This window comes from Galleria mellonella, unplaced genomic scaffold (genome assembly GCF_026898425.1).
Source record: "Galleria mellonella isolate WM207_F2 unplaced genomic scaffold, CSIRO_AGI_GalMel_v1 utg57, whole genome shotgun sequence".
In the NCBI taxonomy this organism is placed as follows: domain Eukaryota; kingdom Metazoa; phylum Arthropoda; class Insecta; order Lepidoptera; family Pyralidae; genus Galleria; species Galleria mellonella.
Genome location: NW_026442119.1, coordinates 8168345 through 8182822, shown reverse-complemented (window position 1 = coordinate 8182822; position 14478 = coordinate 8168345). Strand labels below are relative to the sequence as shown.

Here is a 14478-nt window from a genome sequence, read left to right as displayed (position 1 = left end):
CTACGTATGTTTTATTTCTAATTATAGATATAAGTTGAAACCTAAAAGGAAATCGTGAATCATATACAATCTGAAACCAAATGTTATAAAAGTAAGTAAATAGGTGTCTAATTAAACATTCCCCAATTTCAATCATTACAAAATTAATATATAACCAATAGGAGAATAAACCCTTTTGATTGAAAAAAGGAATTGTCAAAATTGTTACGAAAATCTACGATACATCTTCTTGAAATCAATTAAGAATTTTTCTAAGGTCAAAAACATTTATCTTAAATAATATACCTACGATTATAACCCTAATGTGGTATTTAATAGTATTAGTTGAATATTTTCGTGATGAACGAAACAAAAATAAAGACCTTGAACATCGGCGTCTTTTTCTATCTTATGCAATAGCGATAACGTATCAGTAGATATGCAGTATGCAGTGGATCTTTTTCTTGCAAACGCTAACTGAAATTATTCTATCAATGGATTTGTTTACCATTTGTCTAGAAGGAAAGTATATTCTGAATAATCAATTGATTAAAGTATTGGAAGCCCATTACGGTGACTTATATATACTTTATTGTGAAAATAATCGTTTTAAAAATGTTATAATGACAGAATTTTCTGATTGATATAATCTGACAATATGCTTTTTTCAATAGGATCGCGATCTAAACTCGCGTTACAAAATTGAAATGTTATTAGAAAGCTAATATTGAGCACATGCAAAATCCATTGAAACAAGTAAATCGCCATGTCTCTAACGAAAATTCTCAGGGTACCAATAAAATTATTCAAAAAGGATGTCATCACCTTTCTGATTGTTCGACGACATGATTTGGGTGGTAATTGTATTTTTTTTTTCATATGTTAGGTACTCTGTCATTTAGTAGTAACCAGGGGTCACCATTCATTTTAGTAAGCGTATTTAAGGACATTTGGGACCGTGCTTACCCCAAAATTGTCTTATGCCCGCCACAGGATGAGAATAGAGTTTTCGTTGTACACTATGACTCACGCAACGTTTTTTAAAGGACCAGGTACCCTTTGAAAAAATGCTCCAACTTTCCTGAACATAATAAAATGTGTTTAATTTAATTTTTTTTTCAATGCTACAAAGGTGACAAACAAGTATACAGCTCGACTGATGTTAAACAGTTGCTGTATCCTATAGATGTCACTCACATTCTTATTACTGAAGTCTAATATCACACAGGACATTCCATTATTACTCGCATTTCGTCGGAAGATATTGGACTCCAATGCAGTTGACAATTTTACAATAAATTTACAAGTTAGATAAATGACTTCGTACATGTATTAGAGCTTTATTTATTTATGAATATTTCCAATACCAATACCAACAGCTGTTGAAGAAAAACTCCGTTATATAGTTGTGAAACCTACAGCGTCCATATCAATGCTACGTCAAAAAATATGGCATCTACTAGATTTACCAGATTACTGTGAAGAAATTGTCATATTAAAACGTGGCAATGATGTTGAAATAGCCCTGACAGAGTTACGTAAAGGCAACGATCCGCAACATCCGTATTTGTTGGAGGTTTGGTTACCCGCGTCGCGACTTGTTTGTAAGTTAAAAAAAAATCTATATAAATAAAAATGAATTGCCGAATATATACGAGCCCATTACTTTAGGACAGCTACGCCTATATGGCCTATTCTTTTTCCTATGTTTATAATTGTCAGGACAAGATTTGTACATACATATATACATACCTGTCACGCCTGTCTCCCATTAGGGTAGGCTGAAACAATGGAAGATTTGTATGAAAGAATATATTTGAAAATAGTACGAAAAAAGTAAAATTTCTCCATATAAAAAAGAGAATGAGTGACAAGAAAGATCTGATCTCATTTTCTTCATTAATCACTCATACGAAGCCAGGAATGGCAGATAGCTTTTCATAAAAACTAAAACCTCAAATAAGAAATAGGGGTCAAAAATACCCATGTTTATTTGTGCATAAACGACAAATAAATTTTGAGGTCTCGATACTGACATGGCGCGTCCAGTTATCATATATAGGAAACTGTATACTTATACCAAACCATATTTTCCATTGTATTTCAAGACGAATTTCTTTGAGGAACATGTTTAATTTGCAGTTGTTGCATTTTAATGATTTTAATATATTTTAAATGAGCCTCTGGGGGAGGGGAGGGGGAAGGATTGTTAGTAATGGGAGGTTAGTCCCCGTTGCTATTAATATACCCTATCAGGTCGACCTCCACGCGGTTCCCCCTGGAAACTATCGTGACTAATTTATCGTTAAATTTGTCATGATGGGCTAACTGACCTGTCTTTTCATCCTCACCAATCATCCCTCACTGGTGCCCTGGCAGTGTATACCGATAGTGCAGGCAAGGTAACCTATATCAATTCTATAATCATCCATTAAAAAAAATGAGCCTCTGTCCCATCCGATGACATAATTCTCATTCTAAAACGTAAACGTAGTTTCAGACTGCCATGGGCAACGATTTACTGCTTACCATCAAGCAGGCCAGATACTCGTTTGCCAGCATCATAATATATGACATAGGTATAACAACTTCAGGCGGTTTCATTATTTTATCTGTGTATTGTAAAAGGAATTTATAGTACCTACATAATTCACTATTAAATTTCATTTTCGCCTTGACTACAGCATCGAAGACATTACATAAGAATATGCTAACGATGGGTGAAAATGAACACGTTGATAAACATGTTATTTCCACAATAAATACTGCCGATGATCAAGAGATTATTGGAAATCGCGTGAATGGTAAGTGTTAAAATAGTTTAATTACTCCAAATACCTCTTCTGGACTAACACTTATCTATATATGATGCATCTAAATATGAATAAGTATTAATGGGAAAATACTCTAGTAGATTATTTTATTTTCACTTAATTGAATATTCGAAAGCGAGTATATTGCCTCTTACTATTATTTCATTTTGTCATAGATAAGTATCTTTCTTGATGTTCAACTACAGAAAAAATAAAATAGAGGTTTCGTAAATTATCTATAGTAGGAATATTTTTATGACTAAAATCGTAGACTATTTTTATTTTATAGGATAGTTGCAGGTTATTATAAAAAATTAAAATGAGTTTTTTTTTCTTGTAACAAAAATATCTCTTGTTTTTTATTATTACTTACCGCAGTATTTTAAAAAGAAATATATTTATAAAAATACTTTATTTCAGAAAATCCTACTATATCGACCGACACAAAAAACTTACGTTTTACGGATAACAAAATTACTTATTTGTATTCTGACTATAAGAAGTCTGATCTATCTTGTCGTATCTCCAGCAATTCTTTATTCAAGCTGCACAAAAACAAGAACCGCGACAGCTTCACCAATATTTTACTAAAGATACAGAGCGACCTGTCTACACTGAGCAATAAATTGTCCAATTTAGAAAACAGAATTTAAATGTAAATTACAATTATTGTTTATTTTATAAATCATAGGTTGTAAATAAAATACATGTCTATGAAAATACACAATTTTATTTTATTCCAAAATAACGCTTAATATCTAATCTGATATAATAACCGTAAATAAATAACATATAGATATACATCTTACGTTTTGAATAGAATTCTATTTACAAAATAGTTGATAACGATTTTCATTATACGAATATTATTTCATATAATTCAGAGGTATTTTATGTTCTGGGATATTTGACTAGGATCTATATTTATTACTATTTACTAACTTCTATACAGTATAAAGCACCTAATACATTGTATATTGAACATGCGTCATTTTTATGAAGTATAAATGTCATTTATTTGTTAATTAATTACATTTTCTCGATTTCCATAAACTGATAAAAGACAATTTTAATAAATAAGTTTGATAATAAGACGTCTTTGGTGACATGAACATTTCTCCTAAAATAATTGTACTAGAATAATACAAATTTGTCAAGTAAATTTAAATAGACTCCATACAGATACAATAATAGTAATGACCATCCATACTTGAAATTGAGAAACTGCCGGCTGATCACAGAGTTGGAATTCTGAAAAATAAAAAAGAAACGAAAGAAATGTTATCTATTATACATTCGATACAAATCGGAAATAATCTTATTTCATAATAAAAATCTTAGTCATCAAAATATAACTATTGAAATGTTTTACCTCTGTCTTTTAAACATAATTCTTAATTTAAAAGAATATGGGTTAAGATTAATCCTGTTTGTTACTGTTTAGTTGATTATTTTGTTTAATTCTGCTACCATAAGATTTTAAGATGCCTAGACATTATCTATTATGAATACGTATTAGAATTATTAAGGGTTAAACACTTACCTTATATTCAAGTTGATATATACTTTGCATGCAGCACTTGCTCATCATCATGAAACCACACATCCTGTCCTGAGTTCCTAGCGCGTACTCTATACTACGTATCAGGTCGTTTGTTTTAAGTACTAACAATGCTTGCCTGTCCACATGTTCTAAGCATTGCGTAACATAATGTAGAAAATTCGGTAATTCGTTTTGGAATGTAGATTTCTGAAATAATAATTTTTAAAAATAATGTTCACAATTGTAACCTCTAAGTAGTCGATGGCTATATGCTAGTTTGAAATTATACATTGCATAGATGGAGTTTTATAAATATAAAATGTGTTATACTCTTAAAGTTTATTATGACAATTACTTATTAAACACTAACCTCTTCTGATGTTGGTTTAGTCCTGTCAATGCCTTTCATGATGGAGTCCCATGGACGCCCTGTAACCATACAGGCGAAAAGCCCATACAACTCCTTACGAATACCCAATTCTTCAGAGTGGATTCTCATTTCTTCACGATTTCTAGATAGTATTGATAACCACAACTTTGAATAGTGATATCTAAACTTATCTGTTAATTGCTAAAATGATAAATTGTTTTATTAGTACTAATTCTTAACATATAAAAATCCCTTGTCATGATTACGATATTTGTTCACACTAATTTTCCGCTCTACTGATTTTCATCAAATTTTGTAAAAGACTTATTTCAACTTGATACTTTTTACTTCAGTATAAAAAACTATAGGCCCAGCAAGTGACGCTCTACGACAAAACATTTACTAAGTCACTAGTATTAAATAATGGTCAAATGAATATTATACATTACCAAATGGTTATCATAGCCTATGACCTGGCACAGTAATGGCTTTCCACAAGGTGGTACTTACCATTTTTTCCATTACATCTTTTTTATATCATTGAAATGCCAAACGTTTCAATGATATAAAAAAGATGTAATGGAAAAAATTTAATCTTATTTAAGAATGTACTTAATAATTTTATTGTTTATAAAATTTTTAAACCTGATTTTTCAAATTAACAAGATATCTTAAAGAAGATACAAAATCTTTAACAGATTGCTCAATCTACCAAGATTTTATTAATTATTTAATGAATTTACAGGGTACAGAGGAATAACATCCAAGTCCTCAGGAATGGCAATGCATGGGGGTATCATGAATAAAACAGTACAATCTGTTATGTCCATGGTACTGCTCATATCTATAGATGATGGTTACCACTTTCCATCAGGTGGGCTATCAACTTGTTTGCCAATGTAAGTTGAATAAAAAAAATAATTTATATTAACAAATATACATATTGATCTACATACTCCTGGAATTGAATGCGTATCTATAACTTACAGCATACAAACCGTGATCCAACAGGTAGACTGTCACTTCCTTATCCCCTGGATCCTGTTTCACTAGGATATTGCCAGGGTGGGGATCACTATGCACAAACCCACTAACGAAAATCATGTGAGAATACAAATCTCCAAGTTTTGCACACAAATCAAATCTATTAATTTTGTGTTCCTGAAAGTGTAAAGATTTATGATTTTAAAATATATATGAGTAATTTATTAAAAAAAAAATTATTATGGACAGAAATTACATAAAAAAAAAAATACATAAATATGCTCACAACTAGCATTTATTGGCTGCTATCATTGTGAAAATCTTAACATTCAACACACACACATTTTGCATATTTGAACACAGCAGAGGTCAAGCCCGCTGTTGTCATATATAACAGTATTTCTATCACCAGTGTTATTCACAAATTCAAATCTATACAAAGTCATTGGAGTCAGCCAAATTCAGACTAATAATCTTAATAATGATGTTCCATTAAATTTACATTTTGATGCACTTATTGACAGCATAACAAAAAAACATATTTGCATATTCTTTATACTCACATCAATGTATTTGGTATCATTCACTAATCCACCAACAACATACTCCATAACCAAAACTCTTTCAGTGCTATAATCCCAAAATATTTTGGGAACTTTTAACCACTTATAATGTTTAAACATGGAAGCCATTTTCTCTGCATTCTTTCCTTCTTCTAAAAAATCCAATTCCTTAGCTATATTTTTCTTTGTTTCATCTACAAGCCACTGCATTTGGAACTCTGGGAAAATTTTGGACATTGTTGTAATAATGAACTCCATCCATCTCAAATCCATATTTATATTTTTTCTTACAAAATGATGTTGCACTTTAACTGCTACTTCATTGCCATCTTTTAATTTTGCTCTGTGAACTTGTGCTAAAGATGCTGTGCCTAGTGGTTCTGGATCAAATTCTTCAAATAATTCACTAGGCTGAAAATAAATAAACTATTTAAGTTCAGAATGTAATGACCTTATTCTGCAGCTTCACCCTTTTATGTGTTAATATAGGATATGAACCATCTCTTTACTAATCACATCTTTTGATGAAACTTCAATATATCAATTGCAAAAGTATTTTTATGCCACAGTAAACCAGGCATCTGCATTAGAAAATAAAAGCATACAACATTATATCAAATGTAATATTTTTTCTACAATTAATACAAATAAAATTTAATCAAGAAGTCAAAAGTTATTATATATATGAACTTCCACATTTGTATTACTAAGATAAAATTAATACACAATCCAAATCATCACTACATATATATTATGAGAAAAGCAAAGTCTGTTAACAATTGATTGACTGACAAAATTGACAATAATATCAATATTTTCTTATTTAAAAATCTTAAGTTTCTCCAGATTCTAATAGGATGTTTTCCACATGCAAGGGCATAAGTATATCAAGCTGCTTTATTATGTTTAAATTAACACAAATTAGTTACAAAATACAATACAATTAAAATAAATAATAAAGTATAGCTACTTAAGAATTTTCTGAAAACACAAATTTATATAATTACAAAACTAACTTATGAAATAGTAAGTTATTATTATGTAATAATAATTATCAACCATTCGGTAAAAGGTAAGTGATGTTTTTTATAAATATACATTCAGCAAAGGATGAGGTTTTATTATTATACAGATTGCAAGCACAAGTCTCGCAAATAAAAAAACTAAATACCTTTTGTTTTAAGTCCTCCTCAATAACTTTATACAGTTCTTCAACTGTATTCTGTGGGGCATTCTTATGCAAAATACGCATTGTCGTGACATACTCATTTGGTAGCAAGTAGTCTAACGCACCGACGTGCTGACCGACTTTTATATACACACCTTTATTAGCTTTACATAATTCCAAAAGTTTCTCTGCCCCTATTCTATGTGCTTGACTTTTAACCTCTGAATATTCCTGGGAAGTTCTATCCCATTCCTTGCTATATAACATAGATTGGTAAGTCCTTCCAATCTCAACAGCTGTAAAAGCAGTTCTCGTAATCCTTACAATAGCCAGAGAATTGTAGTCCTCATCTTGCAATTTCAAAGCACTAACTGTACCGCCGACTGCTACGCTACCATATAACCCGTATTTGACTATACGTGTAATGTTTCTTGAAAACATTTTATTAATATCTTAAACGAGTTTATTCTTTTTCATATTCTAGTTAATAGGGGATTCAATTATATATTATAATATTATAAATAAATTTCTATTCCATGTTATGACACAATAATCACTTCAGAACACAAAGTAAAGAGACTTAAGAACTTACCACAGACTACTTAGAAAATCATATTACACGTCATTCCATTACTTTTTGTTTTATATATATGTTTTGCGGCTCTGAATGCATATCCTTTTAGCCTCTTCTTAAAGTTACACTTCAGGGTTGCCAGTATCGAATTTTAATTTTCATCCAAACGTCAAATGCTTTTCTCAAAATTGATATAATTTTCATGGGTTTTACCTAATTACAAATTTGTAGCAGCTATTACTACCTTTGCCGTTTAGCACAAAATGAACAATAAAATAAAAAAGGCCATTCCATCTTTTTTTAATTCTCCCTTTCTTTCTCTTTCCATTCTTCCATTCTTTCTCATCCATCTTCAAATATAATATTGTGTAATTATTTTTCTTACATATATGTGGCGTATAACTGACCATCATAATACGCCTTTTATATTTGTCTATTATTTTTCTATTATCTTTTGTCATTCTTAGTCTTATGTTTTCCTACTGATAAAGATAAAATAAAAGAGATTTTTATTATTTACCCGTTTCTCTTAATACATATAAGTACTTTTACCCAAAATTTTCAAAAAAATATCCAATTTTCAGCAAACCCATTATACTTTTCTTTAAAAATTTTTTCAAGAATATCATTTCTACAAAATTTTGCGAATGCGAATAAAATAATTATTATTTAAAATTACAAAAAATATACCCAATCTAGCAATGCTCTCACAATCTCACATTGGCATCATTACAACACTTTAGACACATACAATTGAACGAATTAGTTTTGCCTTCATTTTTTATATTTAACTAGCAAGCTTTATTATGGTCGTTTATACAAGTAGACAGCGGCAGCCTTACCCATTGCGAGGATCCGAGCAGTAGGTCTTTGCGAGGCTACGGACGGTAGGTCTTTGCGAGGCTCTTTGTCCTTCATACAATTAAAGTTAAAAACAATGCTTCCAAGATTACATTCATCGATTTCAACTTTATGTTTATACTTTATTTAAAATTATTAAATTACATTTTATTCTTTGACTATATATATATATATATATATATTAAAATTGAATATTTTTTATTGTATTGCAATTGGCATTCTCACTTTATATCTTATAACAAAAATTTAAAAGCTATAAATTAAATAATTATATACATAAATTGCTTGCATTTTGACCTAGGTTTATTTTTAGTCTATATAAGTTAAGACTATGTCTGTGTTAAAACTTCCTCTCAAAACCATGACTAAAATAACCTTGAATCTAAAGCCAGAATATTATAAGCACAATTTTTAAAAAGTGTATTTTTTTCTTTACGTCGTTGTTCCGTTTCCGTTGACGTTTCTTTCTTTCAGGTAAAACCTCCGAAAATGAAGGCAAAAGGAGAGGTAAGTTTAATGATTTTTAATATAAAAATGTACAATCTAAATTCCAAACGTGATTTTTTCCGTGTTCTATTGTCCAAATTACAATTTTTTTGATACAAGTTCAAAATTATGCCAATAGAGCGTATTAGCTATACACGTTGTCTCTATATCATCATGCTTCTATTTTATTAGTTTTGTTATATTTTTTTCAGTTATCAATCGAATTACTATAAAGACACTTAAAAGTGATTTTCATTGAATTAAACTTATTTTGCTATTGCAAGTTTTTTAATTATGAGATACTCTCATTTTTAGGTTATGTCATGTTATGATGCGGTGCTAAAAAACAAGAAATATAGCTGTATTATCCTATGGATAACAATATAAATTTGAAAGTTAACAAACTAATTACTGTAGATTTATCTTTAAATCGTATTGACATCACAATATCTTTTATTATATCTTAAGTATGATTTTCTAAAATTAAGTTAAAAGTTCAAACTTAAGTGTTAAATGCAACTTTGTTTCTTGAAATTGTGACATACTAATCCCACTATATGTTATCAACCTGTAAAGTTTTAGTAAGTTTGAAAATAAGTATTATAAATGCATAATCATCATACAAGTCATTTAAATATTGATTTCCATTTCATTACAGTTGAAGGAATATGAAGTCATTGGGCGCAAGCTCCCATCGGAGAGTGAGCCAAAGCCTCCACTCTACAAAATGAGAATCTTTTCACCAGACCCTATCGTAGCCAAGTCCCGTTTCTGGTATTTCTTGAGACAACTGAAAAAGTTCAAGAAGACCACGGGTGAAATTGTTTCTATTAAGGTAGGCATTAAACAATCTTTTTCAAAATACAGATCATCTTTGCTGATAATGTAGGTTTCTGGAGGTGGAAATCTGATCTTTCCCTTATCACAATGTTTATTCATACTAATTTCTGAAACTGTTCAACCAATTTCACCAAATGAAATTGTGTAAAGGAGTATTTTTTATGGGTGAAAACAGAATGATATCCTGTGCTAATTATAAATGCTGGTGGGGTATCAATAAGAACTTATATATTAGATTGAAGCAGGTCAGTTGGCCCATCATAGTAAATTCAACAATAATTAACCATCATAGTTTACAGGGACAATCATGTGGAGTTTAATATTTTTTAAAGATTATTAAGAATCCCTTTCAATATCTATCTTGTGTAAATGTATATTATTTGTTCTAACTTTGGCATTTTTATACTCATAAGAAATAATTAATCCAGAAGAGGGCAAAATATTTGTTGGTTCAGCTAGTATTTTATACAAATTAAAATATCTATGGGTGATGTTTACCACTTTTTATTAGGTATATATATTTAACATAAAAACTCCCTATCATTGGCCACAGATTTAAACAGCTCTTAATCACATGCACACTATTGATAGCACAGTACTCTTCAAATGTTTCCATTCCTGAGAACTAGTGTTGTTATTCCCATACCCAGCAGTTTTACTCAATCATGTACAATCTCTCTCTACAGTACCTAGTGCATACATATCCATTAAAGCATTGCAAATTTGATTAATGTTACTCTTGTTATTTCTATCCCATACATGGCTGGTTAAGTGACAATAAAGTTGGTTACATTATTAGTACAATTTACACATTTTATATACTCATAGTGTAGCCAGATTTACATAATATACAAAAATTACTAATTCCTATACTAGCTATATACACATTCCACATTAATAATTGCTGACATTATACTTTCTAAATAAATAACTATATCTTTTGAAATGTGCTATCAAATATTGTTTTTATATGCTTACATTATTCAAGTAAATTCAGTATGATATCAACTAATATTTTCCTCACTTTTCTTTGAGACATATGTTCTTCATTATTTTTAAGAAAAACTATGTTATTTGTTTAATTTCAGGAAATCCCAGAAAAAAGTCCAGTCAAGATCAAGAATTTCGGCATCTGGCTGCGATATGAATCCCGATCAGGTGTACACAACATGTACCGCGAATACCGTGACCTGAGTGTCGGCGGCGCCGTCACGCAGTGCTACCGCGACATGGGAGCTCGGCATCGTGCGCGGGCGCACTCCATACAGGTACTTACATAGTAATAATTCTAAATACGATTGAACATAATGCTATCTAGTCTCAAACTAAGCAAAGCTTGTACCATAGATACTGAACAACTGAAAGATGTATCTACTTTTTTGTGGTAAATACATATTATAATACTACATAGAAAGAACTCAGACCAATACAAACATTCATGAATAAAAATGTTTGTATTGCATGGTGATCAAACCTATAATCATCAGAAGGTAAAATATAGTGCTAAACTGAAACCACCAAGATCATTAATGGACTAAACAAAAAGCAGGTGCCACAATTTTATATAATCTAGAATTATTTTCAAGTAAAAATTATGATATTAAAAATCGTTCAATTAATAGATTTTACATTGCTAATGTAAAAATTGCAGGTGCATTAATAAAAATATGTCTATAACTTCACTGTAGATCCTTTAGCAGTTTAGATTAAATCCAGTGTTAGTAGACTCTGACACTTTTTGTTAATTGTTTATTCTCTTTCATAATTCAACTCTAATTTATGCACAAAATCCAAACTTAGCTTTTCTTAGTAGGCTGTATAGCCCATTTTGTAAGTTTAAAACGTTTAAAAGTTTGTAAGTTTTAAAAAATATCTTATGAATTTTAATTCTCCCAATGACCTCACAAAATATCCTAGGGATTAAAAGAAGTTATGGCACAATGTATTCTTACTCGACAAACATGCTTTAATAATAATTCTAATAAAATATTGAATTTGTTTAGATCATCAAAGTGGAAGTAATAAAGGCATCAGCGTGCCGGCGACCACAAGTGAAACAGTTCCACAACAGCACCATCAGATTCCCATTGCCAAAACGTGTACACCACCACAAACGTCTCAACACATTCGCTTACAAGAGACCCAGTACATATTTCTTGTAATTTTTATTATATGAGACAAAACAATAAAATCCATGTAATGTGGAATCATTTATAATGTTTCATTTATTTTTCCTTATCCTGCATATGTAAAATTTAGCTAGTTTTTAGAAGAAAGAAGCAAATGTTTGGCTGGACCACTACTTTTTGTTATGTAGACAATGAATACCACCGCAGGGACTCCTCCATTATTTACATCCATTAAGATATTAAATGTTCATTTTGTGGGTATATATATGGTACTTACCATACATAACGAATTTTTGTTGAAATTATAGATAATATTGACTTAGAATGCACATTCTTTTTTTAATTTCTGCGTTTTTATAATTGATGTCTGCATTAAATTATATTTTTTACCTTTATAATGTAAAAATCTCTATTACTAGTCTTTTTGTTTAATGGACAATAATAAAATGGTTACCCCGCTAACCTACGCTAACGGTATACGCTGGCGGGGCACCAGTGAGGGCGGTTGATGAAAATGAAAAAAGCAACTCAGACCATGCATTGTGATGAAACACACTTGAAATTCAGCACGTTTTTTATTACAAATTAAAAATGGCAAACAAGCTAACGGCCCACCTGATGGAAAGTGATAACCGTCGCCTATAAACATAAGCAGTACCATGGACAACAGAGTATACTGTTTCGCCCATGATACCCCCATGCGTTGGCATTCCTGAGGACTCAGGTGTTATTCCTCTGTACCCAGTAAAATCACGCCATCTCCCACCCTTCAAACCGAAACGCAACCATGCAGACAACTGCTTTACGGTTGAAACACGAATGGGACAAAAGTACCCAAGCAAACGACTTTTGTACAGCCTCCCTCTGGTGAACACACTTTTTCCATCAGCGGCGGCTTTACCCATTGCGAGGCTCCGGGCAGTAGGACTTTGGAGGACCTTTGTCCTTCGTGAAAAGTATGTGATGCGAAACTAGGGGTCTGGTTGTTTGATTTAGGTTCTGTCATATTTAACGAGAAATGTATCTCCAATACTAACAATCCCTTTCCCTCTGTTTGTTTCTAGTCTATCTTGTGTTTGTCTTATTACTAATCTATCCACATAATTGTTTCGCAAATTTTATCCTTATATACATTTATCTACGCAACAGTAACGAATCTACTAATAAGTAACAAGTACAAAATAATTTTTATGCCATGTCGTATGTATGAGATTGCTTTTAGCGATAAGGCCGCCTTTTGTATATGTACATTCTGTATAAATACTTTTATATATCGCTTGTGCGCAATGAATAGTAGAATTATTGTCTGCACAGGTCCTTATTGCTATGTACATCATACAATATTTATGGTATACCTAAATGTAGCTCTTGGTTTTTAATGACTAAACTATAGATGCATGCTAAACTGGCGATTCGATTTTGATGAAAAATAGGGATAATAATTGAATCCTAAAAACTAGATTTGTAAGATAAAATTAAGATGACAGGAGATATCAAGTCTACTTAGACGAAGTAAATTTTGTTTTAAATCATAGTTTTATAAGATATTATAAGGAAAAAGTAGAAAAACTAATGAAATAGGTTACTTCTAAATAGCGTATCAAGATAAAAGACCAGATTTTAAGGCAAACCAGATTTTAAGCATAATTTTGAAAACCAGATACAATTTAAAACAGGGTTTTTTTTCTGATGCCGGAAAAAAATGTAGAGACAGTAAGAAAAAAATTGTTTTGCATCCATTGGTCTTATTAAAACCCCTAATGTAAATTATTCTTAAATATTTATTAAGTACAGACATGGTCTAGTTACAATTTTACTATGATAGTAAAATGTGCGTTGTAAGCATTGATAGCATGCACTTTCTGGTAGTTTTATTATGATCGATCTATAATTTAACTGATAATTATTCCTCGCGAATCGGAGGTGGACAGGCAGCGAATATTAAGTTGATAAACTTCAATATATATTTTAATTTTTTTAACTCTCTTGTAGCAACCTTTGCTCATTTGTTGGCACATGAAAAGAGCTTTCCAGAATACACCCATTCTGTAAGCAAACTTTTTCCACCGAAAATATAATTTTCGGATTATTAAGATTTTGTAACAGAAAGCGGAACTTTTTTTTTCTTGCATTTTCCGTATCAAAAAAGGTAAAACGAAATACTTATA

The 14478-nt window shown here is 30.7% G+C and overlaps 3 protein-coding genes across 4 annotated transcripts; 2 read left to right on the top strand and 1 right to left on the bottom strand.

Annotated features, from left to right (window-relative positions):
* Positions 1-94: 94 nt before the first annotated feature.
* On the top strand, positions 95-3519 carry LOC113509934 (uncharacterized). Of its 2 annotated transcripts, none has more exons than XM_026893367.3 (4): positions 95-833; positions 1359-1583; positions 2664-2783; positions 3213-3519. In XM_026893367.3, the coding sequence occupies exons 1-4, from the start codon at positions 746-748 to the stop codon at positions 3443-3445; spliced, it is 666 nt and encodes a 221-aa protein (XP_026749168.2). In that variant the 5' UTR covers positions 95-745; the 3' UTR covers positions 3446-3519. The 2 variants fall into 2 exon arrangements, with proteins under 2 accessions (XP_026749168.2, XP_026749167.2); XM_026893366.3 differs by having other exon boundaries at positions 95-836.
* LOC113509932 (aarF domain-containing kinase 1) lies at positions 3505-8042 on the bottom strand. Its single transcript, XM_026893364.3, has 6 exons — positions 7424-8042; positions 6253-6663; positions 5693-5866; positions 4706-4906; positions 4336-4542; positions 3505-4043 (listed from the first exon to the last, which is right to left on the bottom strand). The coding sequence occupies exons 1-6, from the start codon at positions 7859-7861 to the stop codon at positions 3927-3929; spliced, it is 1548 nt and encodes a 515-aa protein (XP_026749165.1). The 5' UTR covers positions 7862-8042; the 3' UTR covers positions 3505-3926.
* Positions 8043-9204: 1162 nt separating this feature from the next.
* Positions 9205-12398, top strand: LOC113509936 (60S ribosomal protein L18a). The gene is made up of 4 exons (XM_026893368.3): positions 9205-9362; positions 10000-10176; positions 11270-11449; positions 12185-12398. Exons 1-4 carry the CDS (start codon positions 9345-9347, stop codon positions 12341-12343), a joined length of 534 nt encoding a protein of 177 aa, XP_026749169.1. The 5' UTR covers positions 9205-9344; the 3' UTR covers positions 12344-12398.
* Positions 12399-14478: the final 2080 nt, after the last annotated feature.